A 21,288-nucleotide genomic window follows, 5' to 3' on the forward strand; every position below is an offset into this window, starting at 1 on the left:
TATAAATATTTGTGCTTCTGTGCGTTTATAAGACTTAGACATTCAGGTATAGATTTTCTATTAGAATTTTGTATGCAGTAATAACATTTATTGGCAAGCAAATAAAAGGGGGAATCAAACTAAATTTAGCTTTCTATAATTGTATTCCTCCTAAACTTACTTTGCTTTTTCTGTTAGCAATGGTAGATTTTCACTAATCAAACCATGGCTGAGCAGAAGAACAGTCTCTGCAGTCATGGCCTTGTTCACTATCAGTCCAGACACAATTCGTCGTAACGTTTCATGCACCTTTCGAGACAGTTTTAGGCTGGTTGTATTCTCCAAAACCTGCAGGACAACATTACAGTACAGCAATCACCTTACAAAGCAAATCCTGGAACAGAAATCTTTTTAGAATGACACTTTCAACACTCAGAACTCCCCCTTTCTGCAGCCGAAGCATGTTCTGAAACAGGGGTCTCCAATCTTGGCAACTTTAAGCCTGGCGGACTTCAACTCCCAGAATTCCCCAGCCAGCAAAAGCTCTGAATCGCCTAACAGATCCTCTGTTTCGGATTTGGATCCTCTGAATACCCTATCAGACTGCAAAGTCATCTTACAGTAAGGTGCGCAATCTGAAGCGTCAGAACATTAACTTCTTTTGTGCTTCTCAGAGCCCCTGATCAATGTTACTGAAAGTCCACTGCTTTTTTCCCAGTATTGTCCCAGATAAAGGAAAATTGTAAATTAAGTCAGAGTGAGGCTTTATAGAGAAAACCAAAAACCACAACCAAATTCTCTTCTCCCCCCCACCCACCCCCCAAAAGGAAGAAATTACTGTCTGGCAATGTCCATGACATGTCCTTTGCCTTGTTCTTTGACTCTTCCTAAAATATTAAACACCACTAGTCCCAGAAGTTTATTCATTTTTGCCTTAAACATATAAATGAGATTAACTGGTAAGCCACGTTCTTCTCAGCCAAAACTGGCACAGGAAGGACTAATATATCTGAAAAATTCCTGTAGAGTTATATTTATTTGTTTATACATAAAATGAATACAACATTTTTCATTACAACACGTATACACATATGCCCCACAATGTCCCTAGCAGGACTAATTAGCAAAAAAAAAAAAAAAAAAAAATGACCACCCCCAACGATGCCCTTGAAGTGATGTTCCGGTGTCTGGAGGCCGTGCGGATCTGGATGGGGAGGAACAGGCTCAGGCTCAACCCATCCAAGACCGAGTAGCTGTGGTTTCCGATGTCCTGATATAGTCAGTTGATGCCATCACTAACTATTGGGGGCAAATTGCTGGCCCCCATGGAGAGGGCTCGCAACTTGGGTGTCCTCCTGGATTCACAGCTGTCTTTAGAAGAGCACTTGACGGCCGTGACTGGGAGGATTTTTCATCAGGTTCGCCTGATTCGCCAGTTGCGTCCCTTTCTGGATCGGGACTCCCTACACACAGTCACTCATGCCCTTGTCACCTCCCGCCTGGACTATTGCAACGCTCTCTACATGGGGCTCCCCTTGAGGAGCACCCGGAGGCTCCAACTGGCGCAGAGTGCGGCCGCGCGGGTGGTTATGGGAGCAACATGGTGCTCCCATGTGACACCTCTCCTGCGTGAGCTGCACTGGTTTCCGGTAGTCTTCCGGGTGCACTTCAAGGTTTTGGTCACCACCTTTAGAGCGCTCCAGGGCTTAGGACCTGGTTATTTACGGGACCGCCTACTACCACAAACAGCCTCCCACCGGCCGGTACACTCTCATAGAGAGGGGCTCCTCCGGGTGCCGTCAGCCAAACAATGTCGACTGGTGGCCCCCAGGGGGAGGGCCTTCTCTATGGGGCCACCCACTATTCTCTGTGGGGGCACCCACTGTGAGGGCCTTCTCTGTGGGGGCACCCACTATCTGGAACTATCTGGAATGAGCTCCCCCCAGAGATACGGAGGATCCCGGATCTGCGCACTTTCCGCCGTGCTCTTAAGACCCTCCTATTCCAGCAAGCCGGCCTGGTCTAATTTTCTCCCGTTTTAAAATTCTGTTTTAAATTATTGGGATTTTTAATTGTCTCGGGCTAAATTATTTAATCTGGTTTTAATTATGTTTCTAACTTTTGTATCTATGTATTTTATTTTGTGCCTGTTCACCGCCCTGAGTCCTTCGGGAGTAGGGCGGTATATAAATTTAATAAAAAACAAAAAACAAAAACAAAAAACAATTTTTATGACCAGGGATTATATTTGGGACCAGAGCATTAATACAACGTGATAGAGGTGGGTCAGGTTTTACAGTATTTTCTTCTCTTAAGCCATTGTTAAACTTGCTTTAGCCATTATGTTATAGCTTCTTGTATCAAAATGGTGAAAAGTTTTTGAAAGAGTGGTCAAAGAGGATCCTGGAATCGAGGGCCAAGGAAAAGATGTTACATGCAGCTCTGGGACTACAATTTACTCACTCTGCCTAGGTATGTCGCTCACTAGAAAAATAGAGTTACTGTATTCAGACACATTCCAGTATGAAGTCCCAATACACTACGCCAATTTTATCTTCATACCTCTTTTAATGGAAGAATAAGCTTAATCACTTGGTTTTTTCCTACATATTTGGCAAGGATTTCATAAGAATCGTAACTTTTGCTTCTACGAGCTTCCATAACTTTGGAAACGATGCCTTTTACTTCTTTTTCTTCAGCAATTTCCCCAAACAATTCACGGTGGAAAATCTTTACAAGAGATACAAGACGAACAAGAATACTTTAGCAACAGATAATAATGAAATAGTTATAGCTGTTTCTATAGTTTTTAGTATAACTTTCCAGACAGCAGTCTCTTTACTTCATTGATGCACAAATTTTGTGGCACCATAAAGATTAATCACAAAAGTCTTATGGAGGGGAAGAAGTCTTAGGGAGAGGAAGAAACCCTAAGAAATACATCAGAAATACAATACCATAAACAAATGCTTCTTCCACTTAAAAAAAATAATAAAAGCAAACCATAATGCTTTGTCCAATTCATAAACAAAGCAATGCAATGTCCTCTCAGAGTGAATGTCAACCTAATGTCTTTTTATGCATCACATATCAACATGGATCATGTATCTGAATATTATGAAAGCCCAGCTAAAGATCAAACAGCTTTTTCTTCCTTTAAGAAAACAGCTCATGAACTGGGTTTCTTCAGAGAGCTAGAATTTTAACCTTGGCGTTACCCAACAAAACATTTTCCCTGTGCAAGAGTTAAGTTAAAGACCTGGTGAAATAAACTCATCTTGCATTTAATTTTTTTCATATGCTGTAAACACGTACTTCCATCAACAGTTCTATGCATGGATCCAAATCACCAACTTTAAGTCGCTCGTTGGCAAGACTCTTCAGCAAGAGGTGGACAGTGAAAGTTAACACATGGACCTATATATTTAGGAGAGATCATTATATTGGATAAATGAAAAGAGAACCACCAAATATTATAATTATATTATATTATATTATAAAAATATTATAAAAATATAAGTCAAAATGCTACAATGTACTGTATCTTTCCACAATTTTTCTACGGTTATCTAGCAGATCAGTCTTCAAGGTAATATCTTGTAGTCCTCAAATTTTCGAAATAACTTTCTAATGTTATTTCTAATATTTCTAAGAGTTCTTTTTTTAACCTTAAGCAGTCTCTGCAACTAACCCAATATCACGTGATACGCTTAATTAGGAGAAAATCCAGACATTCTTGCATATAGTTTTGCAAATACAGTCTGTTACTCTCTACAATAATTATGGATTGGTAATAAAAAGCAGAATGAAAAAGGAATTCCAGCATCCTCCTCAAATCTATTATGCTTCCTCCTTACCTGGTAACCAGTGACAAGGATTGACACCATCTCTTTTAAGACATATTGCAAGTATTGTGGCCCCAAAGCCTCTATTATTTTCATCAAGGTGTTACGTGCAACATCCCGGATTTCCTGTGCTCTATTCCTCAGAAGAGAGCAGACTTTCAGAAGAATTCTGGAAACAAAGAGAGACTACAGTTACCTAAAGATGCCAAATAGAAAAATACAAAACACCACTGGGAGAAGCTTCATTTCAACGTACTGTAAACAAAATTTTAATACTATGTTGCCATGCTTTGTCTCCAAAGATTTATATGGTGATATTAATGGAGGTTGAAAAGATTTTTATATGTGGATGATTTATGGATTATAGATGTAGATTATAAATATAATATTTACCCTGGCAAATTCTCCTCCATAGCATCCTGAGGAAGGGATTGCATTAGCTTGACCATTGCAAAAGCTATTGGCACTTGTACTACCTCTTCATCATTGACAATCTTGGATTTCACCATCTTGTGCTGTTCATCTCTTTTCACCTGTAGGTATCAAAACAGATATTCCTCAGGAACCATTTTATTATAAGATGCATTTTACATCTTTCTTCACGCTGGGAAAGAAATTTATATTCAATCTACCGTAGTGTATAAGTTAAATCTGCCTCCCCTGGATGGGCTTGACCGCAATTCCAATCATGCCCTAGCTAGGAGAAGTATTAAGTATTAACTAAGGGCATTTTAGATCTAAACCTTCTTTCAATCATATAAATCTCTATATCTTTTGCACTCTGGCCTTTCTTGCACTATTATTCTGAAATAAAGGTAGGAGAAATCTCCATAAGGCTAACTTAAGTGCCTCAGAGAGAGAAAAGAAGGAAACGTTAAAATATACCTTTGCAATAAGACACCTGTGCAATTTGGGCAATATATTGCGAGTCACTGTTTCCTGAATATGTTTAATCAGACACTCCAACTCTTCCTTATTCCTGGGCAGGAATGAAGGTGGTTTTGTAACTTTCTGGAAATTCTCGTCTTCTTCATTAGCAGGCTGATCAGACCTAGATTCGGCATATTCTTTCTGTTCATTGACACAGGACTGTTCTTCGCTGGTCTTTTGGCCTTCTTCTTCTCCATCATTAAGTTCTATCTCCATGGTTTCATTCTCTACTTCAGGATTGATATCCACAGAGTCTACATAAGTTACATAAAATGAATGAAATCACTATGGCATTAATTAATTAAGATACCCTTTTGGAATAAGACAAAGATATAAAAACCGTAACAAAATACTTTAGGATATTAATAAAAAAATGTAAAAGGCATCATAATTTATTTCAAGCAGAACAGATTCCCATGGGCCAAGGTACCCTCAATCAGATTAAGGAATTAAAAAACTTACCTTCCTTTTCAATAATTGAAAGCTGCTTTTCAAGAGTTTCATGGTCAAAATGAAAAGCCTCCAGCACCATTACTAGCACGCTTTCAAGTTAAAAAAAGAAAGAAAGAAAGGAAGAAATACATTTGAGTTCCAAGTTTCCAACTTTATCAAACAGTTTACAAAACTGTTTACAAAAATTGAGCCACTATTGTCCTGGTGAAAATATGTCTGAATTAATAGATGAATCTATGGAATAAATATATGTACAGCAATATAGTATAAATAACAGCTTTATAATCTTAAAGAAATTGAGAGTTAACTATAATGTAATAACACTTTTAAAAATCCTTTGGGATAACTATGACTTGGATGATTGAGAATCTACATAGACACTTTTAAAAAAATATCAGTATAAGAGCAGAATAGTTTCCAAACTTCAAAATCATTCATATTTGTTTAGAGGCCCATAGCATCCAATGGCATTTATTTTTATTTAATGCAAATCAGAGGTGGGTTTCAGCAGGTTCTGACCAGTTCTGGAGAACCGGTAGCGGAAATTTTGAGTAGTTTGGAGAACCGGTAATATAAATTCTGACTGGCCCCACCCCTATCTATTCTCTGCCTCCCAAGTTCCAGCTGATCGGGAGGAAATGGGGATTTTGCAGTAAACTTCCCCTGGATTGGGGACAGAATGGAGATTTTACAGTATCCTTCCCCGGCCATGGCCTCCAAGCCATGCCACGCCCACCAAGCCACAGAACCGGTAGTAAAAAGATTTGAAACCCACCACTGATGCAAATGGTTATAATTTTAATCTTACAACTGGCATTTAATGTACCTGACACCAAGTTTTTGATTGATCTGTCCAGTCTGCAATACGTGGATGAAATGTTTCAAATGGTAGAGATAAGCTGACCAAGAAAGATGTCTGCATACAGCTCCCACCATCTCAACTGATGCAGTTACCATGTTTTCATACTAAGGAAAGAATATTATCAGGAAGATTAAACGACAGAACATGTTCAACATCAAGTCATTTCTCTAGCTTTTCTTTTTTAATATAAAAACAAGTCTATAGTCCCCTTACCTGGATCAAGATCACTTCAGAAGGTAGGCAGCAGGAAGCAATCTTTCTGAACATGCCCCTTATCTCCATCCCCCATTATATGTGTGAAGCTTCAACACAACAAATTCTCCATAAGAGCTGTGGATTCTACTAAAGATAGTAGAGCCAATTCAATTCTTTTGCTTTATGAAAAGTTACATAAAGATCAGATGTGTTGATAGAGTAAATCCTTCTCATGGCAATGAAGCAGAAGTAGTTTCACCCATTTTATGTTCAAAAGCTTACCTTAAGCATTTTCTCATTGAAAATGGTAGTGGTTGCATAAGGCATAATATAATTTTGAAGAGTTTTAGAACTCAGTATGGTTTTGCCTTCCACTAACTGCTTAGCTAGTTTCATCAGAGCTCGTGCCCTTCTGTGAATCTGAAAGAATATAAAAATTATATTAGAACTTGGTTGAGAGATCTTAGCCCACCAAGCATTTGAATAATAAACCAGATGTTTTATATCAATTGCAGATATTTTATATCAATAGAAAAAAGGAAATAAGCGCTATCAGTTGTTGAGGCTATCACTATCAGATAACTCATATGGTGCTTTAAAAGAATCAGTTAAAGCATTTCCTTTTACCTGAATATGCTTCATATTTTCAAAGAAGTCCATCTCTGGATCATGATAATCAGTCAGCTGGACCAAGTCATGAAACTCTGGATGTTCTGAAAATGCTCGAATCAAGTTTGATAGCAATGATGTGTAATCCTGTTGAATGCACTGAAACCGCAAAGAAAATATAAGTATTTTACTTTTACATCTGACATTCTAAACTGTAGTCTATAGCAATCTGTTTGAATTTTCCCTTTTAACTGCTATCCTAGGCAATTGTGACCATTTCTAAATACCAGACATTTATTATACTAAAACTAGACTTTGAAGCAATAACAGAAGTAGATAATCTATATAAATATTAGTTTGTTAAATTTATTTGCCATCCATCTCGCTGATGGGCTACTCTGGATGGCCATAGTAGAACCTTAAACTAATAGTAATAATAGTAGGCTAATAGTAGTACCTTAAACACATTATGATTGACAAAGTCTATCTGTTTCCAGCAAAACAGGTTTTTGCATCCAGGATAATCTATGCAAGTGTCCCAAAGTGTACCCAATTTAACTCATTTAACATATTTGATATTTCCCATATTCAGCTCACCATGGGCTATAAGGAATGGCCAAGAAAAATAGGAGTCGTGATGGAAACAGATAATGGGATATTTATATATATCTATTGCAAGCCTTTAGTAATTTGAGGATAACTCATATTAATTCAAGCATAAATAACTAAATAAAAGTCATGTTAAAAATAGAGCTGGGATGGAAAAAAAGTCCTCCAAATTACTTTTATTTTAATAAAAGTGAGATCTGCAGACACAGATTTTCAATTCATCCAGATTTTTATAACACAAAGCCCAGGAGTGCTAGGCTCTTCACCTCAATCTTGCTCTTTAGCCCTTTTCTCAAAGAATCTAGAAGTGTATGCTGAATAATTTCCTTGAATTCATCCTCTGTATGCTCAAGTTCAGAAAATCTTTGAATAATGGCAGTCAAGCAGAGAACAGCATTGTCACTTAAAGCCATTTCCTCTAACTGCAAAAGAAAAGGATCAGGACACATGCAATTATAATCATATTAATCCTATAAATTGGAGAAACAGTTAAAACTATGCACTAAAATAAACATAAACCAGATCCCTAATGATAGTTCAAACCAGCTATAAAGTGATTAAAATTCCAAGTAATCTTCATTAGCAGCAAGATATGACTAAAACTGTATAAATTCACTGCAAACCTTTTATAGGCTTCTTTTTTCCCCAGAAAGAAAATAGAGTTTTGTTACTATATGGCTGGCAATCACAGCCCATAAACTTCTCATTCAGAAATTCATGCTGAGGGAATGCATGCTTTCCCTATCACCCAACCATCTCCTATTACAGTTCATTATTTCCCCTTGTGTCACAGGAAAGTCAAGATGTTGCACAGATAAAAGGCAGAAGAGAGGAAGAAATTAGCAAGAATCCAAAGGAAATGTTTTGCAGGACCAGGCTCCTTTAGCTTGCCTCCATTTCTAACTATTTTGACTATTTCCACCTCCTACTATATTTCTCTACACGAGATCATTTAAAGGCCCCTGGTACTTAAAAATGCTTTTGCGAGAATGCAGATGGCATCCACATAGCTATAGGCACAACTTTATAGAAATGATACTGGCACAGCTTTTTAGAAAGAAAACCAGATTAGAAAATGGAATGTGATTTGGAGTGTGCATGGCATACCTTAAAACAGTTGCTGTATCCTGAATAAAAGAGCATTTGCTTTAATTAAATTAGAGAAATTTTTAAATCAAAGTTAAAGTACAGTTGGCATCAATTTCATTCAGTTGGCTTTGCAAGAAACTGAAAGAAAGACTTTCAAGGATACCATGGCTGGTAAGTAGATGTATTGTAGAAGAGTTAACAAAGCCATAACAAAAAAAAAATACAGCAACTGCTATGTATCTGTAAGGAAATAGATATACTGAAATACTAGAATTAGTAGAAACTTGTTATTTGTTTCCTGCAACATATATATATATGTATGATACTGTATATGATGTCTTTGTATACCTGCATGCTGTAAATATTTGTTTCCTGTGACACAGACATATATATTATGCCCTTTGTAGTTATAACACAAACATACCACATTGACTAACTTCCCGGACTGTTATTGGGGTCTGTTGTGAAGTATCTGGCATTTCTCAAACTATATGTTCTACCTTTTGATCAGAGCCTTATCTCTTCCCTCCCCCCTGCCCGGAATGTATCAGACTGGAGATGCTAACACTCAATCTGTGTTCAGTTCCGTTCTCTTCACGCCAAGGGATCAAGTGGTCAATTGTAAGAACAAAGGAAAGAAGTAATGATGCTCATTAAGAGGCTCTATCCTGTTCCAGGGGATACACAAATCAACTTCCAGGGGATACACAAATCAAAGATGCTAGAATTTGAGGTTTATGATGTTCCTAAACAATATAAAAGGGACTCACATTCCCTCTCGTTTGTAGCTCTTACCTGCATGTATCTTGTATATGTTTGGAACAGCTAACCATTTGAGCTTGATCAAGATTAAATGCTGTTATTCAAGCCTCTGTTTAAGTTTCTTGTTTGGCATTTATGAGCTTAAACATATTATTATTGGACCTTACATATCAAATGAAACCTGAATAATTTATTGTGGAAACAAGATTAAAAGTTTTGGGTAACACCAACAATTTCCACTCATTTCTTTTGTTGCTGTTGCTGTTGTTTTAACAGATTCATTTGTTGTTAACAGGACATATGAGACTTTACTCTCACAACTAGAGTGACACATGACAAGCAAGAGAAAGTATGCAAATATTGATTTTTTAAAACTTCATTCAATTGTAAATAAGATAAACAACAATATAAAATGAATATATTTCTAAGAGCCCAATCATAAAGCAAGCTCAGATATTTTCCATATTAATGGGACTCACCTGTATAGTGTAGAAACAGTTATGCATTACCGGGATAAGGTAGTTGACATCTATTTTGTTCATCCCTTTGATATGAGAAATGATGTCCTGGAATGCTGACAAACGGACATCAAAGTTGATCTCATCAAGATGGTGCGGACTGAAAGCATTCAGCTAAGACAAACAAAATGTCTAATCAAGATAAAAATCAAATTGAATTTTTTAAAAAATTAAGCAAATGAGGAATACCGCTACATACCTTGACAGTTTCTGTGATATATTTTATATTACTTTCCAAATGAGATAATGTCTGTTAAAAAAGATTGAAAGTCATTAAAAGACAAAAATTAATGAATAACATAACTTACATTTATTTCATACATTAATTTTTAGGCTGTTTTTAACTTCATAGAAGATAAAAATAGAGCAGCTAAAACTAAATGTATATAGACCATCAGTATGTAAATACACTACACCTTTGTTGCAATTTGATTAAGATTGCATTTGTTTGATCAATATTTGGAGAAATATAGTCCAAAACACCTTAAATATATCAAATTACCTATCTATGACCAGAGATTTTTAATAGAAGCTATCAGAAAAGCCTCTTCCTCCAACTACAGGTAATACTCAACTTACATCCGTAATTGAGTCTGGAATTAGAGTTATATGTCATGTCAGTTGTTAAGTGAGTCATCGTGTGATCATGGTCAATTTTACAACTTTTGCCAGTGGTTCTTAAGCAAATGAGGCAGTCTTAAGCAAATCCGTTGTCTGCAACTGGAAATAAATAGCAATAGCACTTAGGCTTATATACCACTTCATAGTGCTTTATAGCCCTCTCTAAGTGATTTAAAGAGTCAGCATATTGCTCCCAATAATCTGGGTCCTCATAAATGTCAGTTTCCAGCAAAAAAAAGTCCTAAACTGCATAACTGCAGGCCGCTGCAACAGCCATAAATGTGTGCCAGTTACAAAATGACACAGTACTGACTGCTTGGAGAGGCGCCAGCCCTCAGAACTTTGAATCCAGGTTGTAAGTAGCCCTGGGAGGTCTGTTATAACTTCAAACAATGACGGGTCATAAATCAAGGACTACTTGTACTGTTTTTTATGGCAAATAGATAGAAAAGGATAATACTTAAAAAGGACTTATAAAGGAGTCAAGATTAGCCTCTACTGTGGAACAAAGCAACTCAACACTCTGGATCATAATGTAATAAGAATATTTTTTTTAAAAAATAAGCATTTATATACAGTAATACCTCAAAAACCCCACAAAGTGCTTGACGAGACAACTTGTTCTGAATAACAGAAAACAGCTTTGCCAAAGGTTTAAGGAAGCTTGCTGGAGTTAAGCAATGTTTCAGTAGATTTTGTACTGTCTCCAGAATGTCAATCTCTGTATCCTAAAAGAAACAGGTACAGGAAAAGGATTACAGGAATGCTAGTTTATTGCTTAAGGTGTAATAACAGAATCATAAAAGCCTGTCAGAATATCCTAGTGCCACTGCTTATACTGAAAAGACTCAAGGTAGCATAATCTTGAGTTTCTTTCTCATGTCTTCTCCCTTTGCAGGACTAAATTATCTCTTATTTGCCTTATTGATTCTTGTATAACTTCTTCCTGAAGATTATCCATACATTCCTCTACGTCAAGGATGTCAAACTGGCGGCCCGCGTGCTGGATGCATCATGCGCAGGCCACGCCCACCCCAGCTCTGCAAATGGGGAAAATGTCACAAAACGTCGCATGATGGCAATGTGACACCACGAGTTTGACACCCCCGTGCTCTACATAAATACACTGCAAAGGACTACAATTGACTAGATTACTAAAGTACCTTTATGTGCTCTTCTGCGAATTTTAGAGATACCAAGTAAATTTTGGTTGAATAAACTACAGCAATCAAGGTGCCATCACAAAATGAAGTACCTATCAAGAAGTCTAAATATTGAAGCTCCATCAAACTATCACAAATCAGTAAATATTTTCAACTTTATATTGTAAATAAACTTAGTATTGTTTTTTGTAGCTAGTCAAACAGGACGATCCTAATAGTGGATTTTATTGGCAGAAGGGGAAAAAGTCATCCAGTCTCCAATAGAAAATTCCTTCTATTTCTTTTTATTATCATGTTAACTATGTGACATTCCTGAGTATATTATTTTCTTTTATGCATATTCACAATAAAATTGGAGTAAGAACTTCCCAGTTAAGGGTCGTGATATTTCAAGATAAAAAAAAGTAAACTAAAATTCTTGATTAGGTTTTTGTCAGGTGCCGACATTCTGAATTTTAAATCAAAAGCACAATTTAAAAGATTAAGTTAATGAACAAAAGTCATTTCTGGACTTCTTCACTTCTCAATAATTTTGCTCAATAAGAGTAAAATTATTGGTTTTGAGGAAAACAATTGTAATTTATCTTGCAACTTTTGGGGAAGTCCTTTAAACAAGGAGTAAAAAGAATGGAAGGAAGGATCAATTTGGGAGGCTTCACATTTTCCCTGTATGCTTATACAAGTGCTATTATGTGGATCCCTGCAAACGTTTATGACAAACTTAATGTAAGCTGGTCATCCATGAAGGCAAATGAAGATTTCTTTTTTCTTATGCCAAGATCAGATTTTCTTTTGTTCCCATTTTTTGCATAACTCAGGCAGGGCTGGTTTAGCAAATAACACCAAAATAGGTCTTTTATAAAGCCTTGGTGCTGATTTGGAAAATTGTATTTACGTTTTCAAAGATTTAAAGATGATGACTTCAGAAGTAGATGGGGGGGCTAAGAAATGACTTACAGTAAATTAACAAGATGTTCAAGAGGGCATTCTGCCCTCTACATTTGTATTTAGAAATTTCTATTTTATAATGCAAAAATATGTTACCTAAATACATAGATGGGTATACAACACATTTGATTCATTCCGAATCTAACTGAAGTGGCTATAGCTCAGGCTTCCATATTGTTCCCTCTGCTTCATCCACTATTTTTCATATCCTACTGAGCTTCATTCTTTGTTGTAGCTGTTACATAGCCCAGTTACCTTTCAGTGTCAGCCTGAATGCATGTAAAGTCCGTAAGTGCAAAAACATTTAAAATGTCATCACAAAAATAATCTAATCTGAAAGAAAATATTATTTTCCATACACTTTGTTGTAAACATACCTGCGTAATGTTGGTCTGTTGAACGAAAGGGAGCAGGAGGCCAATCAGAATAGAACTCTGGTTCTTATCCTTTATAAACTTGCTAATCCTAAAGACAACAGAAAATACACAGAAAGACAACAGAAATTACGTTATATCACAATGTAATGTTTCAGATGACTAAATTAAAAGCCAAGCTTTTTTAATATGCAGCCTTGAAGTTTTGAACTTCGGCGTAGAAAGAACATGTCATTGCATTCACAGAAATCTGAGAGATGTAGAGGAAGAAAGCAATTTTTTGCATCTCTTCTGAGTGAAAATGGAACAATTATCAAAGTCATCTACTTTCTTGCCTTTTGAGAGATTAGGATGAGATTGCTTCTATGGTTTTCTCTTAATGCTTTTCCCACCAAAGAAAAAGAGCTATTTCTTCACCACCACTTCTACAGCATTAAAAATCTCTGTAAATATGTACTATTAGAAAAGATAAGAAACCACTTACTTTGAAAGAATGTTGAGTTCTTTGCTGAGTTGTGCATTATACTTTTTTTTCTTTATCCTATCTACGCTGATCATAGTTTTGTTGAGATACTGAAGAATTGAAGGGACGTGGGGGAGAACTAGCTTTGTCCCCATACTAGGAACATCTAAAATGAAAATGAAGAATATGGCCAAAGTGAAAAACCAAGCCTTTTTTCCCCACACAGAAAACACAAATCCTTACAAAACAGCCTAGTAAGAGTGTTGTTTCAACTTTTTCAACTTCAGGCGCTGGCCTGAAGACATGGCTGTTCCAGCAGACTCCCTGATCATTCTACGAGGTTTTAAATTTGGGGATTTTAATTTTAGATTGGTTTTAGATTTTATTGTTATTGTTTTTTTTATTTATGTGAGCCACCCCGAGTCCTTTGGGAGAAGGGCGGCATATAAATTTTAATAATAAACTAAATAATAAATAAACTTTGTTATTATTTTTATTTATATACATTATGGTGATGATGAACAATACATTTTTAAAAAATATTTAAATTCAGAAACTTTGCACGGCAACAAAATCTTGCATATACTCCCATTTTTGAGTCATTTAATTTTTTTTGGTCATTTTTGGCTATCAAAAAGATCATGTAATTGTACCAAACATTGAAAAGGTGGCTGATTTCAGGTGTAAGTCTTAAAAGCTGGCAACTCTGACTACTTTTTCAATCTGTGCCTCATTTTGAAGAGAGGCCCATATTAGGCAACTCTTCTGAAAGAGTTCATTCCAAGCTGAAAAGGTATTTCCTGTAATCACCACACTTCTGACTTCGAATTGCAGGAAGGCAAGTGAAGGCTACTTCAATGCAAAGGCTGAATATTGTGGGTCTGGACAACTCTTTAAGCATCCTAAGATAAGACCATGAAGTGTCCTTCAGGTTGTTTACATATTCTGTGTAAAACAGCTTTGAATAAAAGTATATACAGGTAGTCCTCAATTTACAACAGTTCATTTAGTGACCGTTCAAAGTTACAACGGCAGTGAAAAAAGTGACTTTATGATCATTTTTCACATTTATGACCGTCCCAAAGATGCTTTTTCAAGAGACAACTGGACTTTGTTTTTCTTTGAAGATGTTTCGCTTCTCATCCAAGAAGCTTCTTCATCTCTTGAAAAAGCATCTTTGGGACAACCATGACCTGGATGGCTGAGAATCTCCATAGACACACTTATGACCATTGCAGCATCCCCGTGATGTGATTTACATTCGAATGTTTGGACAACTGGTTCATATTTATGACAGTGTCCCAGGGTCACGTGATCACTTTTTGCAGCCTTCTAACAAGCAAAGTCAATGGAGAAGCCATATTCTAAGTTACTATTAGTAAGTAATGTTACTAACTTAACAATTGAAGTGATTCACTTACCTTCTGTGGCAAGAAAGGTCATCAAATGGGACCAAAAAAATTCACTTAACATATTTCTCACTTAGCAACATAAATTTTGGGCTCAATTGTGGTCATAAATTGAAGACTACCTGTACTTTGTACGTACTTCTATAAAGCTCAAATATAATATACTGAAGTCATTTTCATTTACAAATTAACACTCTGTCTTATCATCACCTGAATCTTGTCTTTTTAAAAGTTGCTTAGAACTTAGCACTTTCACTGAGAGTTTGGGTCCCAATGATAGCTGGACTGCCAATTATATAGTTTTAATATTATGTGCCTTTGACTTTTTTTATAGATTTTCCTTGTTTTTCTGAACTTCTTCTGCCCTATGGAAATGGACAGTAATGTAATAAACAAAAAGTGCCATCCAATTGAGACCTATACATTCCTACCTCCTGCTATTTCTTCAACTTCAATAAAGATGCAGTCGGTCACTGTCAAGCTGCTAAACTGGTCATTAGGTTCAAAGTCAGGAATATTGAGAAGATTGTCAATCACATCCATCACAGTACTAGCTGTTCCCTCTCCCAGAGCCTTGGCTGAGAGCACGGCAGATACATTTGATAATATGTCATATTCTGGATGCCCTGGCTTCTGCTTAGCTAGCAAAATGAAATACCTAAAAGCAAAGTAAGAAGGGGGAAAGGGAATTTTAAGAAATAAATTATATGGGATTCAAAACTGAGAAAAAAAGACAAGTTTTTCATACTTCTGGTGCTTCAATTTCTTTTACTATAAAAACATTTATTACCATTTCCAGATATTAACAATGAACAAAAAGCATGAAATCCCCTGAATACTTGCTACCATATTCCAAACTATGACTGGAGTTCAGGAACAGACTATTCTACGAACATACACACTAGCTTTGGAGATGAAAATATAACTGAGTTGAGTACGATTCTATCTGTAGGATTAAAAACACTTGAGAAGTTCAATAGATAGAACTCCTGCTATAATAAGACATGGTTCGTACATTGTATTAAGACCAGGGGCGGGTTTAAAAATCTGTCACTACCAGTTCGCTTGTGGGTGCACACGCACTTGCGCATGCGTGTGACACTTCTGCACATGAGCAGAAGAGTCCAGGCAGATGGGCAGAGCCTCCCGCCGCTGCCACTACCGGTTTGCCCGATCCAGTGCGAACCGGTAGCAACCCACCCCTGATTAAGAGATACTGTATTTTTCAGACTATAGGACACTCTGGACTATAAAACACACCTAGCATTTGGGGAGGAAAACAAGAAAAAAAAATCTGCCTCTGCCTCTGCCTCCCAGCATCCATCTGGTATTCATCTGGCCCGTTTGCCACCACAACCTATTCGCCATCGCCGGCAGTTTGCTGCCGCCGCAGCCCATTCACCGCTGCTACCCATTCACCACGGCCCATTTGCCGTCATTGCCATTTGCTACGGCTCATTCGCCGCCACCACAGCCAGTTCGCCACCACTGCCACAGCCCATTCTAAAACAGCTGATCGGCACCGCACCAACTCCCCTCCCCCCCGCCGCAATATTCACTGTATAAAACACACAGACTTTCCACATTTGGGGGGAGACTTTTCCACATTTGGGTGGAGAGGGAAAGTGTGTCTTATACTCCAGAAAATACGGTAATTAAATAATCATATTTTGCCTTTTTGGTTGTACAAAACCAGCCACTGACACTTTTTTTTTTTTTTTTAAATTTGATTTATATGCCACCCTTCTCCGGAGACTCAGGGCGGCTTACAATGTGCTCAGCAATAGCCTTCATCCTTTTGTATATTTATACAAAGTCATCTTATTGCCCCCACAACTGGGTCCTCAATTTACCTACCTTAGAAAGGATGGAAGGCTGAGTCAACCTTGAGCCTTGGCGAGATTCGAACCTGCAGTAATTGCAGGCAGCTGGTCTTAATAACCAGCTTAATAACAGGGTGCCTTAGACCACTGTACTACCAAGGCTCTTGGCCTTGGTAGTACAGTGTAAATCATTGTTTGGGTGCAATGCAAGAAATCACTTGATTTAAAAAGATTGGAACTGAGAAACGTCGGAAGCTGCAGTGACTTCTCCTATAAGCCTCTCTGAATCACAAGCTTGTAATTTACTCTTGTTCACAGCTCCAGGAAAAGAAAAGCAGACAGGGAAAAGAAGAGGACAAAAAGGACGCTATATTTTGGCAGGACACATATTTGCAATACATGGTTCTAACCCTGTTTTGTCTGATCCCAGTATTACAGTTATCCTAACTATTTTGTTTCTACATAAAGAGCACAGGCAGACAACTAAAGCTCCCCATCTGTGACTGACATGCAATATTTCTGTCAGCCCAATGAGCCATGTGAATAATAAGTGCTAATGGGGGGGTTGTAGTCTGTGACTAATGCAGATGACAAAGAGTTCTAAAACCATAATTGCATGTTAACCTGCAGGGCAATAAACCTTCTGGATTTAAAGCTTTTAAATAATATAGATAGTACAGTCTATAATAATTATTGGACAGTTTTGTTTTTTGTTTTGCTAAAAACAAATAGCTTACCTGGGGTTTTTGCTCCAGATATGAATAATTTTGAGTAAAGGAGTAGGAGAATACTGGCTCTCAGAAGCCAGCCTAGTGATCTGGGGGGGGAAAAACAAAAACAAAAAAAAAAACAATGCAGGAAGATAAAATCAGGAACCCTTAACAAGTATATCATAGGACAGCTATTCAGAATAGAAGAAGCAAGATTATTTGCATCTGAAAGAACAATGAACTATCTGGGCTCACATGCTGTACTATGCCAGTGGTTCCTTTCATCTTGACGTAGCACAACATATGAATCTAGTATGAATGCAACCAATATTTGCTGCAATGCCTTTTGCACCAGAATAGCAAAAGCTGCTTCCATTGACCTCAAGCACAAAAATACTTTGAAGAGTCCAACCCAATGCCTGTTACCGTCAGGCATTGTCTTCAGTTCACCAAGTGAGAGGGGCCTGCTGGTAATTTTAAAGAATAGTCTCTAAGTCCCAGGATCCTAGCTCCAGAGAAAGGTGGATATCACATACCATTTCTGGCTAAATTACAGAAATTTTCCTTCCAGCCTGAGCTAACAAGAAGAAATTTCATATTATTTATATTTAAATATTATACAATATCACATAACTATTATAAATATGGTTTATTTCATCTTTGTTGGTAGAAGTTGGCCTGACTTAAGAGGAAGAAGGTGAATTTATGAACTTCAGATTCCATTCCTACTCCACCGGGACTTAGCCAGTAGCTTCATCTATTATGGAGGCCAATGGTACAAATGAAAATAAGGGAGGATGGAACTCTGAAAACAATAACCTTTGTCCAATAACTCTGGCTAATTTCTGCAATTTTTACATTTCTCAGTTGCAAATGTAGCGTCGTATTTGCTGGTCTATGTCACAGTGATGAAAATTCAGCCAATATTTATTGAACCATATGTTCAATTGATGTGGACACCAATCTCAAGTTACTGACCCTGAGCAGCTAACAACATTAAAAATATAAAAGGAGAAAAGCAAAACAACGTATCTACAACAGTAGCCAGGGTAAAACAGCTCCATCAATAACAATTAATACAGCCAAAGCACGGGCTCAACCCCACCTCTTGACCCTCAGACACCTGACAGATCGATAACATTTTAAGTAAAATATAAGCCATGAAAATGTGGACTATCTAAGGGGGATATAACGAAGTGAGATGCTTTATTTTAATATATTATTTTCCTTTTGCCCCAAATTTTACTCTTCTCCCAGAAGATATATGCCAACCTTGGAATCACTTACTGAAAGGAGCAGCCTTACCTGGGGCCACACCACTGCACAGAACACAGCATCAATCTCTTCTCCGCTAAAGCTGTACATTTCAAAGTCAGAGAAAAAGTCTGCTATAAGCTTAAGTCCAAGGCGTCTTAAGTTTTTCAGCTGGTTGATAAATCTGAGTTGAATCTGTAAAAGAAACTGTGATGGTTTTTTCTTTTCTTAAGCAAAACGTTTTCAGAAAATTGCATTTTTTATTCATGTACTGGATCAAAATATTTAAAATTCATTATTAGACATTATTAGCATGCATTATCCACATATTATACCTACTTAAATATGATGATACTTTGGGAAATAGCTTTTTAGATATTTTACTAGTTACACCTTGGGTAACTGCATATTATTTTTTCTCTATAACCTTCTTACTATGGAAATTGTAACTTCTATAATATGTGAGAGATAAAGTCAACACAAAATTCTGTAACACAAGTTAAGAACTTGAATAGCGGAAAAAGAAACTGTAAGCACCATAGCCACAAAAACATTCAGAATGGCAAGCTTTAGGAAATTGTAAAGCTAAGTTTATTTATAACCATACAAAGTTAAAGTTTAACACAAATGGGAACGTTTGTCTGCAATGTATGATTAACACATTCAGAAAACTACCAAGTGAAGTACAATTAGGGCTCTCACAGACTTTAAGTATCTTTTAGCTCTTCAATAGATAATGAAATGTTAAATTCAGTTTAACAAATGACAATGGTGAAAGTATTTTTGGGGTTACTGAATTACAGATTTCAATTTCAGTGTTACTGAGTAACTTTATGCAAAAGTTCACCAGTAATTATCTTGCTAAAAAGATCAGCCTTTTCCCAGTTTAACCAGTTGCCTCATAAAGGTCAGAGCCTGAAAATACGTTTGAGAATCTAACAATGTAACTATTTTCCCCATATCTAAGGATTAGGATTATTGCTCTATGCTGGTTAGCGTATGGAAACTCTATGTTAGACCATAATAAAGATTTGGTTTGATTTTGGTAAAACAGAGGAGAGCTATCAAGACAATTGAATTAAATTTGACAAGCAAATTTAGTGTACTATTATGTAGCACTGAAGTAGTATACTTCATTTAGCCTAGCATGACTCTCTCTGCCAAAAATACACAAGACTGTAACAGGTTACTAATACTATCAATAATCTTTTGTTGATACTATATATGTAAAATATACACCCTGCACATTTTGTTTTAAATTTAGAAACCTAAACCAAATGTTTAATTTTCTAAAAAAAACCTGAAATGCATCCTTGCAAGTCATACTAATATTCAGTAAGCATTAATCTTTATTACTTTAATTCAAGTAGCCTAAATGTAGTAGCCTAAACACCAAATTAACATTCCTTTCTTAATTCTAAAAGGAGCCTTGGTAGTACAGTGGTTTAATGCACCCTGTTATTAACACAGCTGCCTGCAATTTCTGCAGGTTTGAATCTTACCAGGCTCAAGGTCGACTCAGCCTTCCATCCTTTCTAAGGTAGGTTAAATGAAGACCCAGTTTGTGGGGGCAATAAGCTGACTTTGTATAAATATACAAAAGTATGAAGGCTATTGCTTAACGCATTATAAGCCGCCCTGAGTCTCCGGAGAAGGGCAGCATATAAATCAAATTTAAAAAAAAAAATTAATTACACCAAGATTTTTTTTTAACTCTCACATGTCAGCTTAAGTATGCAGCAGCTCTCACCTTTTCTCTTTGCTGAAGAATGTGTGATACTGTTGCTGTCATGCAAAGTAAAATCTGTAAAATCTCAGGCAGGTTCTGGCTGATTAGATGTCCCAGGTTTTTTAGTACTACTTCCAAGCTGTTGAAAAGGCTATGCTGACGGCCTAACGGGAGGACTTGAGATAAATCCAAATCTCGCACAGCTTGAAGCACTGCAGAGTGGCACTGTCCTTTAAAACAGAGAGAAAACATAAAAGAGGAAAGAAGAGAATAATGAATGTATATAGATAAACATTCTACAGAATGGGGATACTGTTCAATATTTTGTATGTGTAAATCTAGATTCAAGATTTGGTCACAATAGTAGAAATTGGCAAATTAAGAATGGTTGTGCTTTAGCTACAAAACAATGCTCAATTTGGGGAATCAAATTTTAAAGTGATATTTAAAAATGACGGAAAACAACTCTAACTAATACAGAAGGAGAAGGCTGTATGTACATACAGTACATGTTAGTCTCAGTTAAATCAATTTTTAATTTCAAAAACAGTATGTTTAGAATTCTAACACAGGATGAATGTTCATATTTTCAAAGTGCAACTGTTATTACACATTAATCAAGACCTATGAGATGTGATGACTGAGTTCAGTAAATAAAGGCTTAATATTAGGTATACGCAAAATCTCCGGTTCCACTAGATCAGGGGTGTCAAACTCACGTTTGCTGTCATGTGTCATATCGCGACTTTTTCCCCTTCACTAAAACAGGAATGGACATGGCCAGCATGTGATGCATCCAGCCCGTGGGCCGCGAGCTTGACACCCCTGCATTTGATAATGCTGATCCAGCATTAATCTCCAGAATTAGAAAGGTTTACTTTCCCATAATCAACTGCTCAATCAATTTCCTTAATATAATATTATTAAGTCAACTTTCTCATCT

The 21,288-nt window shown here is 36.8% G+C and overlaps 1 protein-coding gene across 1 annotated transcript in view; it reads right to left on the reverse strand.

Annotated features, from left to right (window-relative positions):
* UTP20 (UTP20 small subunit processome component) overlaps nt 1-21,288 on the reverse strand; it is an 81,280-nt gene that overhangs the window by 15,439 nt on the left and 44,553 nt on the right. Inside the window, exons 27-46 of the mRNA XM_034403173.3 lie at nt 20,367-20,575; nt 18,668-18,811; nt 17,390-17,469; nt 15,261-15,487; nt 13,442-13,586; nt 12,961-13,048; nt 11,057-11,200; nt 10,051-10,101; nt 9,813-9,965; nt 7,749-7,904; nt 6,892-7,032; nt 6,547-6,684; nt 6,034-6,173; nt 5,217-5,296; nt 4,710-5,008; nt 4,218-4,357; nt 3,837-3,993; nt 3,295-3,396; nt 2,542-2,709; nt 161-327 (exon numbers count right to left, since the gene is read on the reverse strand). Of these exons, the coding sequence (XP_034259064.1) occupies nt 161-327; nt 2,542-2,709; nt 3,295-3,396; nt 3,837-3,993; nt 4,218-4,357; nt 4,710-5,008; nt 5,217-5,296; nt 6,034-6,173; nt 6,547-6,684; nt 6,892-7,032; nt 7,749-7,904; nt 9,813-9,965; nt 10,051-10,101; nt 11,057-11,200; nt 12,961-13,048; nt 13,442-13,586; nt 15,261-15,487; nt 17,390-17,469; nt 18,668-18,811; nt 20,367-20,575 (2,929 nt within the window). The remainder of the gene's footprint in view (nt 1-160; nt 328-2,541; nt 2,710-3,294; nt 3,397-3,836; nt 3,994-4,217; nt 4,358-4,709; nt 5,009-5,216; nt 5,297-6,033; nt 6,174-6,546; nt 6,685-6,891; nt 7,033-7,748; nt 7,905-9,812; nt 9,966-10,050; nt 10,102-11,056; nt 11,201-12,960; nt 13,049-13,441; nt 13,587-15,260; nt 15,488-17,389; nt 17,470-18,667; nt 18,812-20,366; nt 20,576-21,288) is intronic.

Source organism: Pantherophis guttatus, chromosome 7, assembly GCF_059756535.1.
Source record: "Pantherophis guttatus breed Tessera chromosome 7, ASM5975653v1, whole genome shotgun sequence".
Lineage (NCBI taxonomy): Eukaryota > Metazoa > Chordata > Lepidosauria > Squamata > Colubridae > Pantherophis > Pantherophis guttatus.